General features: G+C 34.9%; 1 protein-coding gene across 9 annotated transcripts in view; it reads left to right on the forward strand.

Moving 5' to 3' along the window:
- The window catches only part of MIPOL1 (mirror-image polydactyly 1), a 195,361-nt gene that overhangs the window by 53,882 nt on the left and 127,724 nt on the right, over nt 1–13,755 (forward strand). For all 9 annotated transcript variants that reach the window (XM_027671033.1, XM_027671016.1, XM_027671025.1 and 6 more), the window contains 3 exons: nt 7,426–7,555; nt 11,551–11,584; nt 11,844–12,014. In XM_027671033.1, the coding sequence (XP_027526834.1) occupies nt 7,426–7,555; nt 11,551–11,584; nt 11,844–12,014 (335 nt within the window). The remainder of the gene's footprint in view (nt 1–7,425; nt 7,556–11,550; nt 11,585–11,843; nt 12,015–13,755) is intronic.

Consider the following 13,755-nt stretch of genomic DNA (forward strand, 5'->3'; position numbering starts at 1 on the left):
TGTATGTAAAAAGCAAGCCAGTATCTTCTGCATATTTCTATGATTAGTCTGGCCCTTCTCTCTTTCCCACAACAGTGCTAGATGAGCATAAAGAATTGGGATTTATTCAGGAATAAAAAGGTCTGCAAGTAACCTGCTTCTTGGGGTATTACAAAACTTTTCTTTAACATGACAAATTATAATTTGCAAACTTTCATGCACTGTTTGTATTTTCCCCCTTAAAGTAAATATTCAAGCATCAGTAATTATTCACTGAAGAAAAAGTTTAACAGCATTATGGTTTGAATTTTGAAGTCATCTGTGCTTAGTGTATTAGAAGCAGAGGCTTAAGTATTGTACAGGGATTGGCTTTCACGAGAACTGCTTTGAGGTCTGTGTATAATGCTTTTTCCTATTCTTTCCCACTTTATTTTTTTTAATTGAGTTGGGATCTGAGCACACAAAGAAAACCCTATGCAGAGTTGCCACTAAGCAACTTTAGCCTTTTATTAAGAACACTGTTTATAGCATTGGAAATGTAGGAGCAGATGAATGCTGTGCACTAAATACACACAACAAACACAAAGCAATAAAGAAGTCACTGTGTTCTATCAGTATTTGTTCAGATTGCTTTATCTATAAAGTCACATTTAGGAGTAAATGACTTTTAGTGTATAACTCCAGGTACAAACCAGTGAAAACTCTCAAGTAGTTCTATCATCTTCTTATCAATATTTTGCTTTTATTTTTTAGTTACAGGTCATAACTGAAAGTAAATGAATGGTAGCTCTCAAAAAGAGAGCTGGGAACTTAAGTTGTCTGTTTCATAAGAGAACTATTTTTAAGTTGACAATCAGCCCTGGAGCTCCTGATAGTTTGCCATTAACCTGAATGAGAACTGTGTAAGGGCCTTAGGATTTGAACATTTCTAGGGATTATCTGCATTTTGTAACGTGTATGTGCAGAGACCAATTAATAACACATTCTAAAGGTTTTCATTGCAATGCAGTATTTTTTTTTTATTTGGCTATGATAAGATTGACTTATTTAAGAATTGTGAGCAAGTAATTAAATCTAGTGGAAGGAAGTCTCAGAGAATTTTGATTTCTAATTTGAGTGGATAACAAGTACATTCATGTTTGTATTTCTGTAAGGAGAACAAGCATATAACTATAAGGTTAAATAAAATTAATGGTTAAATAGTTGCCCATCTGGAAATGGCAAGAATAGTTTCCAAGTCTTCTTGTGATTAGACAGACAGAGATCCAGCAATGGTGGACAGGAATGGGAAGACTGATGAAAATGAAAAGGCATGTAGTCATTGCACCCCTTTTCCCAATATAATTTTCTAATTCCTCATATTCACGTAGCTGCTACCCAGAAATCCAAAGTGAAAACAAAACAAAAATCCCTAAAAAGCTTCAGTTAAACCTCTCTGCAGGATAAATTTCAGCTGACAGTTTTTTCATGGAAGCAACTGAGCAGGATAAACAAGCAGCTCATTACAGGAATCTTGAATTCTAAGTATGACTTGGCCAAGCAAGTTCTTTCATTCCTTCAGAATAATATACGTTTCCAAAAGGCAGAAAACAGAAAATATTCTTTCTTTTTTTTTTTTTTTTTGCATGATTTCAATATTCACTCCTGTCTTAGGGCTGTATACCTTCATGGAACAAGTGAAATAATGTATTGACATTTTTTTGAGCCATTATTTATTATTATTTCAGTCAATTCATGAATATTTAAGATGCTCAGAGCCTTTTTTGTAAAAGCGTATAATCTCATTTGTATTTCATGTTGCTGTAATGGTGCGAGGAACTAGTAAAATTACTTCGAATGTATCAGAATCAATGCCAAAGAAAATCCTAAGTCACTTATTGTTCCGCAACCACTGATCTTGAATACTAAATCTTAAACTGCAAAACCCTGACCTTCTGCAACAATACATTCTTATTAACAAAAATACTTTCTCACCATGTCTTTTTCTTGGAAGTAACTGGTTGCTGTAACTACTGCTTGTTGCAAAAACAATTAATAAAATTTTAATTTCACTATTTCTTGGATCACTTTTCGTATCGTCCAGTTCCAAAAGCAGTATTTCATCACATCTGATAACAAACACCTTGCAAACTCCAAAATATTGTTATTATTTCTGACTTACCTTGAAACACAATTGTTGTAGTGTTATAGTATTTACTGTATCTTCTGAGTTATGGTAGCAATGTGGATAGTGATCTCATCTTTTCTTTGTAAGCTCTGTACTGTATTCTGATTTTACTTTTTTGATGAGTTATGTGAAGTGATTTCTGCTGCCATTGATTTTTTTAAGTCCCAACATTTTCTTCTTTTGCCTCTCTCACTCAGTTTATTTTATTTACACAGATGACCTCTAGGAAATAAGCAAACAGACTTTTACCCTGGGAGTCGTACTTCCCTTACTTCCCCTAAAGTTCTGTTGTTTGGAAAATCATGAACCACTGTTTAAACTAGAATGATTTCCAGCACACCTTCTTAGTACTGCTGTGTTTTAAAGGTAGTTTAAAAAGTATAGGAGATAAGTTTGCCAAAAGAATCAGGTTCAACTAAGAAAATATGTACACTGCTTTGACTCAGTAAACTCATACTTGGTATGGTTCATCTTCTTCATATTTACTTTTGCCCATATTAGAAAACAATTAGCTTACTAAACAAATTTGAGTATTTGGGATAAAAAAATCTACTTTGAGTCTCTCTCATTTGACTAAGAATTACATGATATTTGATAAGCTTGTTTAAAAATGGACATATCCAAATATTATTGTAAACACCCATTGATTTGTTTTACCTGCAATATAAGTATTTTACTTAGTTGGCTTACATAGTAGCTAATAATATTTGTTAATGTAATTTAACTGCTGTGAACCTTTACTGAACAAATATTGAAATTTATACAAGTCAAAGAAAGAGAATCTCTAATGACTTTTGTAAAAGCTTCCATTTAATAGTTAAGGAGAAAAGTTTATATGACATACCAGATGCAATTAACAGTAGATTTTACATTTAATAAAAAGAAAGAAGCATATGTATTTGCTTTATTCATTCCATCATAATTTGCATTAGAGCTGTGGGTGTTTAATGAGCAAATTCCAGCTAAAATGCTATATTGATTTTCTGAGTGAACTTTGTAATAGCTATCTACCTTACAAAAGCTCTCTGTTTACAATTGTTTTCTTTACTAAAAACTAAAAATGTTTTAGAATTGATGAGTTTAGCATAATGATTCTTTTAAAATAAAGAGCTCTTTTAGAGGATGCAGATTTTAGTTACAAGGAGAAAGATATTATTGAATTCTTCCAAAACAAATAAAGTTTATGCAACTAAATAATAGTGCTATATTTGTATATATTACAATATCTTTAAGCATTGTAAAATAATCCTTTTTTCATAACTTAGCACTCTGGAATTTAAATATTTTAACTCTTTAATGTAATTATATGTGTATGAATTAGTAAATTAGACAGTTCATTTTAGCTTAATACTAGACTATTCATGCTTCGGTTTTGTGTGTCATTTTCTTGCTTGAAACATGAGTTCTATAAGAATTTGTGTTTCTTCTTGGTCAGGCCTCAAGACAGACAGGGTAAGATTGGTTGATGTGCCGCTGGAAGGTGTCTCCAAGAAAAACCTTATGGTGTCAACCAGAGCAGTTGTTGACTCAGTAGCTAGATCTCTTTTTTCATTGGATCAGGCATCAAGTTAGTGTGCCAGTATGGAGCTAGTATTTTGCTGGATATGCCATATCTTGAATTGAACTTAGGAGCCTGACATGTTAACTCTCAATCAGTTTTTGCCTGGCATTTTTAAGAAGCATAGGGATGATAATCTGGATATTCTTTACTCTTTTTAGTATAGATGAATTTCCTGCCACTCTCCCTCATAGTTTTTAAGTGGACAACTTATACATCACATGTTTTCCTAGATAAGATGCAAAATGTTTTGGTTTGCTACTGCATTGAAACCTAAATATGTATTCATTTCCGTGAAGAATGCTGTGGTCCTTATGATCCTGAACTGCTACTTGTAACTCATCCATAGCTCAATCTGAATAGTGAATGTTATTGTTAACAACGTCATACTTTGGCTACCTGCAAGTGTGTAACTGTTATATTCCATATAATAGGAAATTCCATATAATAGGAAAAAAGAATTCGTAAAATATTAAATAAGAGTAAAAATTGTGTAGGCATTGGATAGCAAAAATGTCTAACCTAAATTCAGAAGAAGTTTTGGCTGGTAAAGAAATCAGGTGAGTTAGCTTTCTGTAGACCATTAAAATGAGTTAGATAAGGACTTCAAGTGTTTTCTAAATAAGTAATTTCTTTTGGTCAGTGTCAGTATTGCTATGTGATATTAAAAATACCATGTAGCTAAGTATATACTTTATGACTTAGATGCAGGCATCTTACATGATTTTCTACACTTTCCATAATCTGTTTTAATATTAAACAATTGACTTACAATATTAATTTTAAGAAATAGAAGCAAAAGCCAAACGCTTGTAATTGATATGGAGAGACTATATATTTTTTTTTAATTTAGGTGGTGGATCTTATCACTGGGATATTTACTCCAATGAAAACATTTAGTGGAAGGATAAGAAAACAACAAGAAAGAGTTGCTCAATTTAAGTCACTTTTCCATAGATAATAGTTAACAGACAGTGTTTTGTAATATACCTTTGGGTGGGGGAAGGGTTCGCTGTTCAAGGCAGTTAGCTCGTGGGCTGCTATCAGAGATGGTAAGCTTTCAGATAAGCAGGATGCTTAAGTGACTTAAAAAATCTCTTTTTCTGAATGCTTTCATACTGTTTTATATACATTACTTTGGTTTAAGGACTAATAAGCAATAATCTGGTTTTTAAAAGCTTGTATGGTCATTATTACCACTGGTTATAATTACACAGAGAGGAAATTAGATATGCCAAAAAACACTCACTCTAAGTGTACTTGTATGTTCAAGATCCATTGCAGGAGTGAGCAAATTGTGATTTTTCCTGCTGAGGTGAGGATGTTTTGAGATCTGACAGAAGGAGGGGTGCACTTGAAGAGACCAGAAAGAAGTTAACTAATCTGGAAAGTAATTAACCTCAGAACAGTAATAAGTTCCAAATCTTCAGTTATTTTAGACAACTTTCTATTCATTTCAGCAATTGTTTTCATTATGGAAATTGCATAGTGTTTCCACTTGCAGCTTTATGGAAAGAGTTCTCTGTGAAGTGTCTGTCATTATGCTAGATAAACTGACATAATTTGCTGGAAAAACTATAGTAAACAAAAATATTAAGGTATTGATAGGTAATAATTACCATATATAATCAAACTGCTTGTGTATTCCACATCCAGTGAGGACATAGCAGTTGTATTGTAGTTTACTTGAGCAGTCAATGCTGAGGCACTAGTTTCCCTGCCATCACAGATCTCAGCAACCAAAGTGGAGATCTGGTGAGCTGAAATGCATAGCCTACCTCATACAGTTTGTTTTTATTCTTGCTGAGCTGCCTACCTTTGTAGATATCGGACTTACTCTCTACAAGTGCTCCAAACTTATTGCTGGCTACCAACCTGTGTGCATGCAGTTTTGCAGCTGCCTTACTCATGTCTTGGCTTTTCCATTCCACATCGAGCAAAACATTCTTGCTGCAAACAGCCGAAATAGATCTTAAAAAAAAAAAAACACCACTCAATAGAAGATAATTAAGTCAGTGTTTGTTAGATTTTGTGTGCTTCTGATGCTGAATGTCTTTTGTTGTTGTTGTTGGGACAGAACTTCTTACAGCTCCGGCCTGATGAATGGGCTTGCAGTTCTTCTGCAGATTTTTGTGAGGGGACGGACTGCACTTTCAGACGTAACACTTAAGTCTTTCCCTATCTGCTTTTCTCTAATCTTCTGTTAGCCTGCAACCTTTTGCTAGACTTGCAAAAAATGCTTCCTTACTCCTCAGTGACACTTTTCCCCCCATCTTGAGGAAAAGAGGATTGCTTTTCTACCTTGAACAGCTTTCTAATTCATCTCTCCAGATTCTTTTTCTGTTCATCTTCTTGCTCATCTTGCATCCCTGGTTATCTGAGCTGCTTATGAATTTATAGAAATTTTTCTCTTCTTGTATTTCAGTCAGCTTGGGAGTTTTGGGGTTTTTTTGGTACTGATAAAGTGTACTTTGTGCCAACAATATAGCTGCTACTGAAATGTGCTACTGTGATCCTGTTGTTTCATTCTGTGAAGAGCAATAAAATGTTTTGTTGTATCACACTATTAATTTTTCTACAATAATGTAAAAAGGTGAAGTAAGAGTAAAATAACAAATAAAGGCAAAAAAGTTAATGGCAATTGAGGTAAGAATGGAGGGATAAAAGCTCTAAGCTGAAGTGAAGAGGGAGGAAGCCTTTCTTTGAGATGTTTAATGATTTAAGCAGTGGTTTGGAGAGGAACAGAGTTCTGAAGAGAGTAAGGAAGCCCAGCTGCAATGGCTTAATACAGAAAGTTCTTGAGAAATAAATGCCAAAATTTGAAAGAGACCGTAATATGATCTTAGGACACTGTGGCTAAACCCCGGATTGACAAAAGGGGAGTATAGAGAAAATTCTGGAACCTACAGACCTCAACTGACTTTTTTGGAGGTGCCTGTGACAATGAGAGAGGATATAGTCCTCTCTCTGAGTGACAGCGATCTTACTTATTATGGCATCCTAAAAGTCCCTAGACATTGCAAGTACAGGGTTTTATGATAAGTGTGAGAAAAGATTTGCAGTATTGCAGATGGAAATGATGAAAGTATGAATAAAGATTTTAGTGAAGGCAGGGTCGAGGTAAGGATTCTGGCAGTGTGCCAGAGATGGTGTTAGACATATTGACAGGGGAGAGGCAGGGAGAAAATGTAAGCTCAGGATGAAGAATGACTTGAAGGTGTTAGTTTGTTCCCAAGGATAGACAGTAAATCTTAGTTTATTGGTACCTAATGCTCCCAGGTCCATGTATGCCATAACAGATAATATAACAGTATATTACCCAGTAAAGTAAAGGCTTGGCATAGAAAGAGAGATGCCAGCTGTGCCACTCTTGTGATACCACAGACAGATTATGAAAGTACTAGTATTTGTAATATTAAATATCTGTGAGCCACCCTGATAGTAGCAATCTGATGGTAGTTGCTTTAATGGATCATTACTTTTAACTATATGTCCTAGAAAAAACCTAATGTCCTAGAAGAAACCTACTAATGTCTCATGTTATTCTGAACTTTAAAATTACTTTTCCATTAAGCAAGTATTCAGAATGCCCAGCAAATCACTTTCTTGCCCTGTTAGATTTTACAGGGATGAATTTGAAAACACATAGCTTTATTTTATTCTTTAACGTATTGATTTTAGCAATCAATGTCAAACTTGTTTGTTGAACATACTTTTGCAGCTCTGGTGGAAGAAGTTTATTCTGCTCAGCGGGAACGTGATGAGGCTGTCATGGCAAGGCTCAGGTTAGCCAATGAAGAGAGAGATGAAGCATTTCTACGAGTCCAGCGTTTAGAACAGTCTCTCAAAGAGTAAGTATGCATTTCCTGCCCTATGCAAAAGGCTGTTGTGTCAGTCTATGACCGTCATAAACTGCTCAACTGTGGTTATAGGAAAACTTAGCACAAAATTCTCTGTGATGACATAGACCAGGGCTGGTCTTACTGTGTCATTGGTTAATTTGTTCGCCATCCTGTATGACTGTATTTTTCTCTGGAGATTGAGAGCAAGGTGAATAATTTTGATCACAAAAATTAAAAATATAATCAAAAGCTTTGGTATTGGTTTATCGAGGGATGTATGTGACATCTTATAGGGATCTTTTGACACAGAGAAATAAAATGTCAGTCAAAAGTTGCAACATATAGGAAATCAATCAAGCCTTTAAGCTCCCAGGCATTTCCTTCCATCTACTAATGATGTGAGTGACGTAGTAAAAATATATAGGTTTTTCTTCTTATCTTTGGTGAGAAGCAGTTTGCAAGGCCATAAGGATACAATTAATAGTTCATAGAGTTTTGTGTACACCGTGTTAACACAAAAGAAATAGGCAATCTCATGTTAAACAAAACTGTCAAGTCGGAAGAGAAAGATCAGGAATGGTTCTTTTCTCTCTTTGGGATATAGACAGCTTTGAAGTTTGCCCCTCCATGTAATCCTTCTCCATCTGAGTTGTGATCATCTGGGTTATTGTCTGTGTTAGTCCTCCAGAGGGTGCTCCCCCAAAGTCTAGAGTGGCTGAGAAATTTTCTTATTTTTCTGCCATGAGAAATACAAAGCAAACAAGTTTTTCATGGTAGGAGACTGAATAGGTGCAGTTGTTACTTAACTACATGGCAGACAATTATGTTTTAAATAATAGATTCTACTAAAAACACTCCTCTTTAAGGCAGAAAATCAGTCTTCTTTTGGGTATTTTTATAGGTAGGGCCAGAGAATGTCATCTTAACTAATTTCAATAATCTATACATAGATTGTGCACCATTACTAAAATTTATAAATTTCTAAAGTTTGTCGTAACCTCACTGTCACAGTAAGTATGACTCAGCAGCAGGATTAGGAGATTCCATACTCACAAGAATTAGTGGACAATTTGATAAACATCTTCATAGAGCCCATTATAGGTGTATGTGCATCTGAAAACTTGCCTTAAACAGCAGTCTCTGAGGAAATTACAGATGTGCTTTAAATTCCCATGAAAGGCATCATGATTGTAAGCCTTACTTGAGTCTCCAGTTTTTCTGTCAGTCTTCTAATCTTGTATGTTCCAAGAATAAAGTAAGTTTTGTATGGCTCCAAACATCAGTTAAAACTGTGTATGAAGTGTTAGCATAAACTCAAGTTCTTTAAGCTTAAAGCACTCAAGTCCTGTAGAAAATTAATTATTCTGGCCAACAAACCTAGTCAATGACTTTTGTGTTTCTGGTGTATTGCTGCTTTTTCTGCAGTGGAATCCATAGACAAATGGGTGGCAGTTCTTGACACACATGAATCCCTCAGAAACACCCTCACTTGTTTTCCCTTCAGTCACTTCTGTCTGCTTCACTCATGTACTGGAAAAGTGACTTCATTGTAAGCAAAACTATGAGAAAAGAGAAGAAATTCCATTTCTCAGAGAACATGTGTAGTACCTTCCTGAAAAGCATGTCATTGCAGAAGGCATTGGATACACTGATAATGGCAAAAATAGTACTTGCTCCCAGGAGAGGGTCAGTAACTTCCTTGACTGATAGCTTGGAGCCAAGCTGCTACATTTTATTGCTATCATTTACAGAATAGCAATTGTTGTGGCTGTCATCCACTTGGGTGTTTTTCTGATGCTTTATAGGGGGGTCTGCTACCCTGATTCTATTCCCAGTCTCAGAATTGGCATAGGAGATTTCCCTGTGGAGAACACCAACTTTCTTTTCTAACTACCACCCTTAATATTTTCTTTCTTCCCTATGGTGGTTGTTCAAAAGGTCAAGTTTTCTGTCTCAGACGTGGAGCACATAGAGGTTTGTTTTTGTTTAAAGAACATTGGCTATTTGTGCCACACTCATCAAGTTTTAGAGCACAGGTCACTCCTTCCATCTGCTTTGGACTTATTCCAATCAGAGAACTTTACAAGAGGGCAATATTGAACAGCCTGCCAACCTTTATCAAGTGCTTTAATGCTTTCTTTAAATTAGCAGCTGGAGCAATTCTGTTGTCATTATTTAACTGTAACAATCAAAATTCTTTCAGCCCTGTTGGCCCTAGGGGTAACATTAGCGGAATGTGTTTAGAAATGGGGGGAGAAGGAATCCTTGGTTACTGCTCTTTAAAATCATGAGGTTTTCACTCATTGTCTGTGCACAGTACAGGGAGAGGCAGCAGGGCAAATGCACAGCTCTGGACACTACTTTTTTAAAAATACTGTCTCCTAAGGAGGTGTTTGTATACCTACAGACAGATCCCTTGTGGCAGTAGTATGCTGAAGGTATGCATATGGCAGAAGTTCATGTTCTTTTTCCCACTCCCTTTTCTCCCTAATATGTCTTGCTTACCCAGCCTGTTGGTCGGCTGGGTGATTTTGTTGACCCACACTTTAGCAGGGTAGAAGTCCTCTGGAGAAGCCAGGTCAGTCCTGCCAATTTACTTTGACAAATACTGTTCCTTTCATTGTGAATACAAACTAGCTGGAGATCCATTTTTAAGTCCCACGTGAAGTGGCACTTAGAGCAATCTAAAAAGGTAAAGCAGGAACTCTACAAGGAGCCAGTTCTGAGAATTTGGAATGTATTATGTTTCTTATTTTGTGATTTGTATTACTTTATGAATACAAGTCAAACCCATCAAAGGTTAGCTTTTACTTTATTTTGTTTAGTTCTGTTGCTGACTGAGTATGTTGGAGTAGTTGCTGCTTGTGAATGCTGTATAAATTTACCAGCTGTTGTACGCTGATAGTACATTCTGAAATATTTCTTTTTTATTTAAAGAATTAATTTCTCTACTGGTTGATTTACTATGCCTTATGTACTGTTATTCGGTAAAACTAATGCTTTAAAGGAAGAGGTGCTAGTGTGCTGTCAAGTGTTCTATGATGTTTGCTAGCTAAAATCATGGCTTCAGAGCAGTGCCTGTCTCAGCACTGTTGAAAAAATATTGCTGTTTAGAAAATGTTTAATATACCTGTCTTTTAAAATATCATAGGATACTGGCAGACCTACTTTTACTATAGGTCACCATTAAGTAAGTAGCAATGGAGTGGTAATGTAACTTTCATATGCTCATTTTTCCAGAAAAGAAATCTCTGTCCATTTAACTAACCTTAGGTAAAATAAAATGTGTACTAACCCATTTATTAGATTTTTGTGCTATCACTTAATGCTTTTGCACAGCCAGTGTTCAATGCTGTATGACTAAATTCCTCGTATCATCTTTGTATTTGACAGGTCAATATATGTTCTGTTGAAATAGAAAGGGAGGAAAGTGCAGGCGGGTTTGTTTCAGAATTAAATAAGGGCCTTGCAGAGAATTGCCTTAGCTTCCTATTTTATGCAAGATATAAAATCAAAATATTTTTAAGGAAACTTTAACTGGGTTTTTTTCCTCATTTTGAAAGAGAGACGTGCAAAAAAAATCACTTAAAAATGAAAATAAAATCTGCACAGAAGTCATGTTCTGTTACATTTGGGGTGCAGTAAAAACAACAAAAATACATCAGGTAAAAGTTGTAAGCCCAGAAATAAATAAAATAAGAGCATCAGTCATTTCTATCACTGGGGAACTTTCTTCATCTAAGCACATATGAACAATTGATCCTTGTAGTCATATATAGCAGTAAACATTAATAACTTAACAGTCTGAAGTCAGTGCTGAAGATATGGAGCATTATTGAAAGATGGAGTCGAGCAGGTGGCACTTTAATATGTTCAGTGTCATGGTTGACTCTAAAGACTAGTAGAATGAAATTACTTGAGGTTCTAAAGATTTAAAAAGCGAACTCATTTTGCTGCACTAAGGAAATGCTACTGATCAGGCTTTCTGTGTCCCTTTTTTCTAGGCTAGAAAATATTAACCCTGAAGAAAATGACATGGTAAGCCATTCTCTGAGGAGATTTCTTGATGTCAGTCTTATATCTTAGAGGCTTAAGTTCAATTGAGTGGGTTTCAAGAACTAAGATGTGGGAAAAAGAAGAATTGACACACTAATAATGTACATCTTTGCTGCAATATGAAAATTCAATAACTTCACTCAGTCAATTTACAATTCACATGTGCCTATTAATTAAAACCCTATATTAAATAAAATATATTAAAACTTCATGTCTGACTAACATATAATGCTGTTGGTAGACATTACAGGACTTACTGAACAGAATAAACAATGCAGACACGGGGATAGATATACTGAAGAATGGAGCTATAATTCTGAACCGAATACATAGGACCAAAGAACGTAAAAAGAAAATAATAGCTGAGGAAATGAATGCAGTAATAGAACAACGAGATGCTGCTTTGTCTCAAGTAAGTCTCTACAAGTATATAATCACTCAATACCAAATTTCGTTTTATTTTTTTCCTTTTTTTTTTTTTGCTTTATTTTTGGGGAAGAAAATTATTTCATTTAACTTTCTCTGTTGAAAATCTCAAAGGAGAACTTTTTCTTCATGGTAGTAGTGCCCATTAAAATGGCATCCATGTGTTCATGAGAAAAGTTATTTTTGTATTTTTTGCACTTCATTACTAACTGTCTTCTTTTTAAAACAAAATAGTTTTCAGTGACTTGACCAATCTAAAAAGCTATTAAAGGCTTAGTTTTGCAGTATGCTGTATTGGTAAAATGCATTGGATGACAGTTGACTAGTACTGAAGGGTATAAGTGGCAAAAATATACAATAAAGGAAGGTAACAATACCACATGCAACAATGCAAGCAGTTCCTCCCTTTGTTGCTTTACATTCAGGAGATAAAAATCAGCATGTGGTCCTTGACTCTCAAAGTCTTACCCATCTGTTATGTGACTTGAAAGAAGCTGGGTTCTTTTCTCTGCTCAGATCACCCTGCAATTTCCTATTTTGACAGAACAATAATTGTCTTACCCACCATTTTTTCCCCTGAATTTTAAACTAGATTTAACTCAATAGGAACAGGTTGTAGAGAGGAACAGTTGAAGTAGGGGATGCATCTCCTGAGAAAAGATTTTAGACTGGATGAACCTTCTTATGTATTTATGCCAGGCAACAAATTTCATCTGACTCTTCCAATATTGAGATTTTGATTTTTATTGTGAGTTACCAAAGTTAGCTCACATCTAACTAATTGCTGCTACATTTAAAGTCAGGTTTGTGACCTTTAGTGATATTAATTATGTTGATTGAATTTGTGTTGTATTGAGAAGTCTTCTGATAAAAGTGTCTCCTCTACACACACTGTAATTTTCACTTTATTTCGGTTGTTGTTTTTTCATTCTTTCCTACTTTAAGCTTGAAAGCCCCATCTGCCTGGTCCTTAAAATATTTTGTGCATCTGTCAAGCATGTACTGTGAAGGATGTTAATGTCTTGATGGTGGTACTTTACTTTTTCAGTCTACTTTTTTCAATTTTTTAATAATAATGAGTAGCATAGCTACTGGGAAATATCCAATAGTTCTGCCAAAAGTTTATGAACTTTCTTCTTTGCACAGGGCATTTGAAAAGTGAACAGCTTATAAGAGAAAAACTTTTAGTAAAAGAGAAGAATCTTTTGATATTTTTATTTTCATTTTGTCAGTTTTTGCTTCTTTGTTGAAGTAGACTTTCAGGCATATTTGGGCCATAAAACGTCTATCAATGTCAGAAGAATGTCATTGTAGGGCATTTAATATACATTTTAATTTAATTGATTTTAAGCTGCATGTTTAAGGAGTAATCTTTTCCGAGTAATCTTTCCCGAGTAATCTTTCCCAAGTAATCAGCTTGGCAATTAATAAAGATAATGACTGTAGATGGTAATAGCTCAAGTGTCACCACTCGCAAAGCCATCTTTAGGCATATCAGCAAACAGCACAGGTAGATACTGCAGCTGAAAATATAAGCTAATAGAATAATAAATCCTCACCAAATGAAAATTTAAATATTTGGTATTAAGCTGTAATACTGTGATACCATTTGCAATTTATACCACAATTGTTTTAAATTATTTTTAATAAAACTCTATTAATCATGTGTTTTCAAATATATGTTACTGTTGAATCTAGAAAATAGTTCCTTTGAATTGAAGCTACCA

This window comes from Neopelma chrysocephalum, unplaced genomic scaffold (assembly GCF_003984885.1).
Source record: "Neopelma chrysocephalum unplaced genomic scaffold, ASM398488v2 Primary Assembly neopelma1_24, whole genome shotgun sequence".
Taxonomy (NCBI): Eukaryota; Metazoa; Chordata; class Aves; order Passeriformes; family Pipridae; genus Neopelma; species Neopelma chrysocephalum.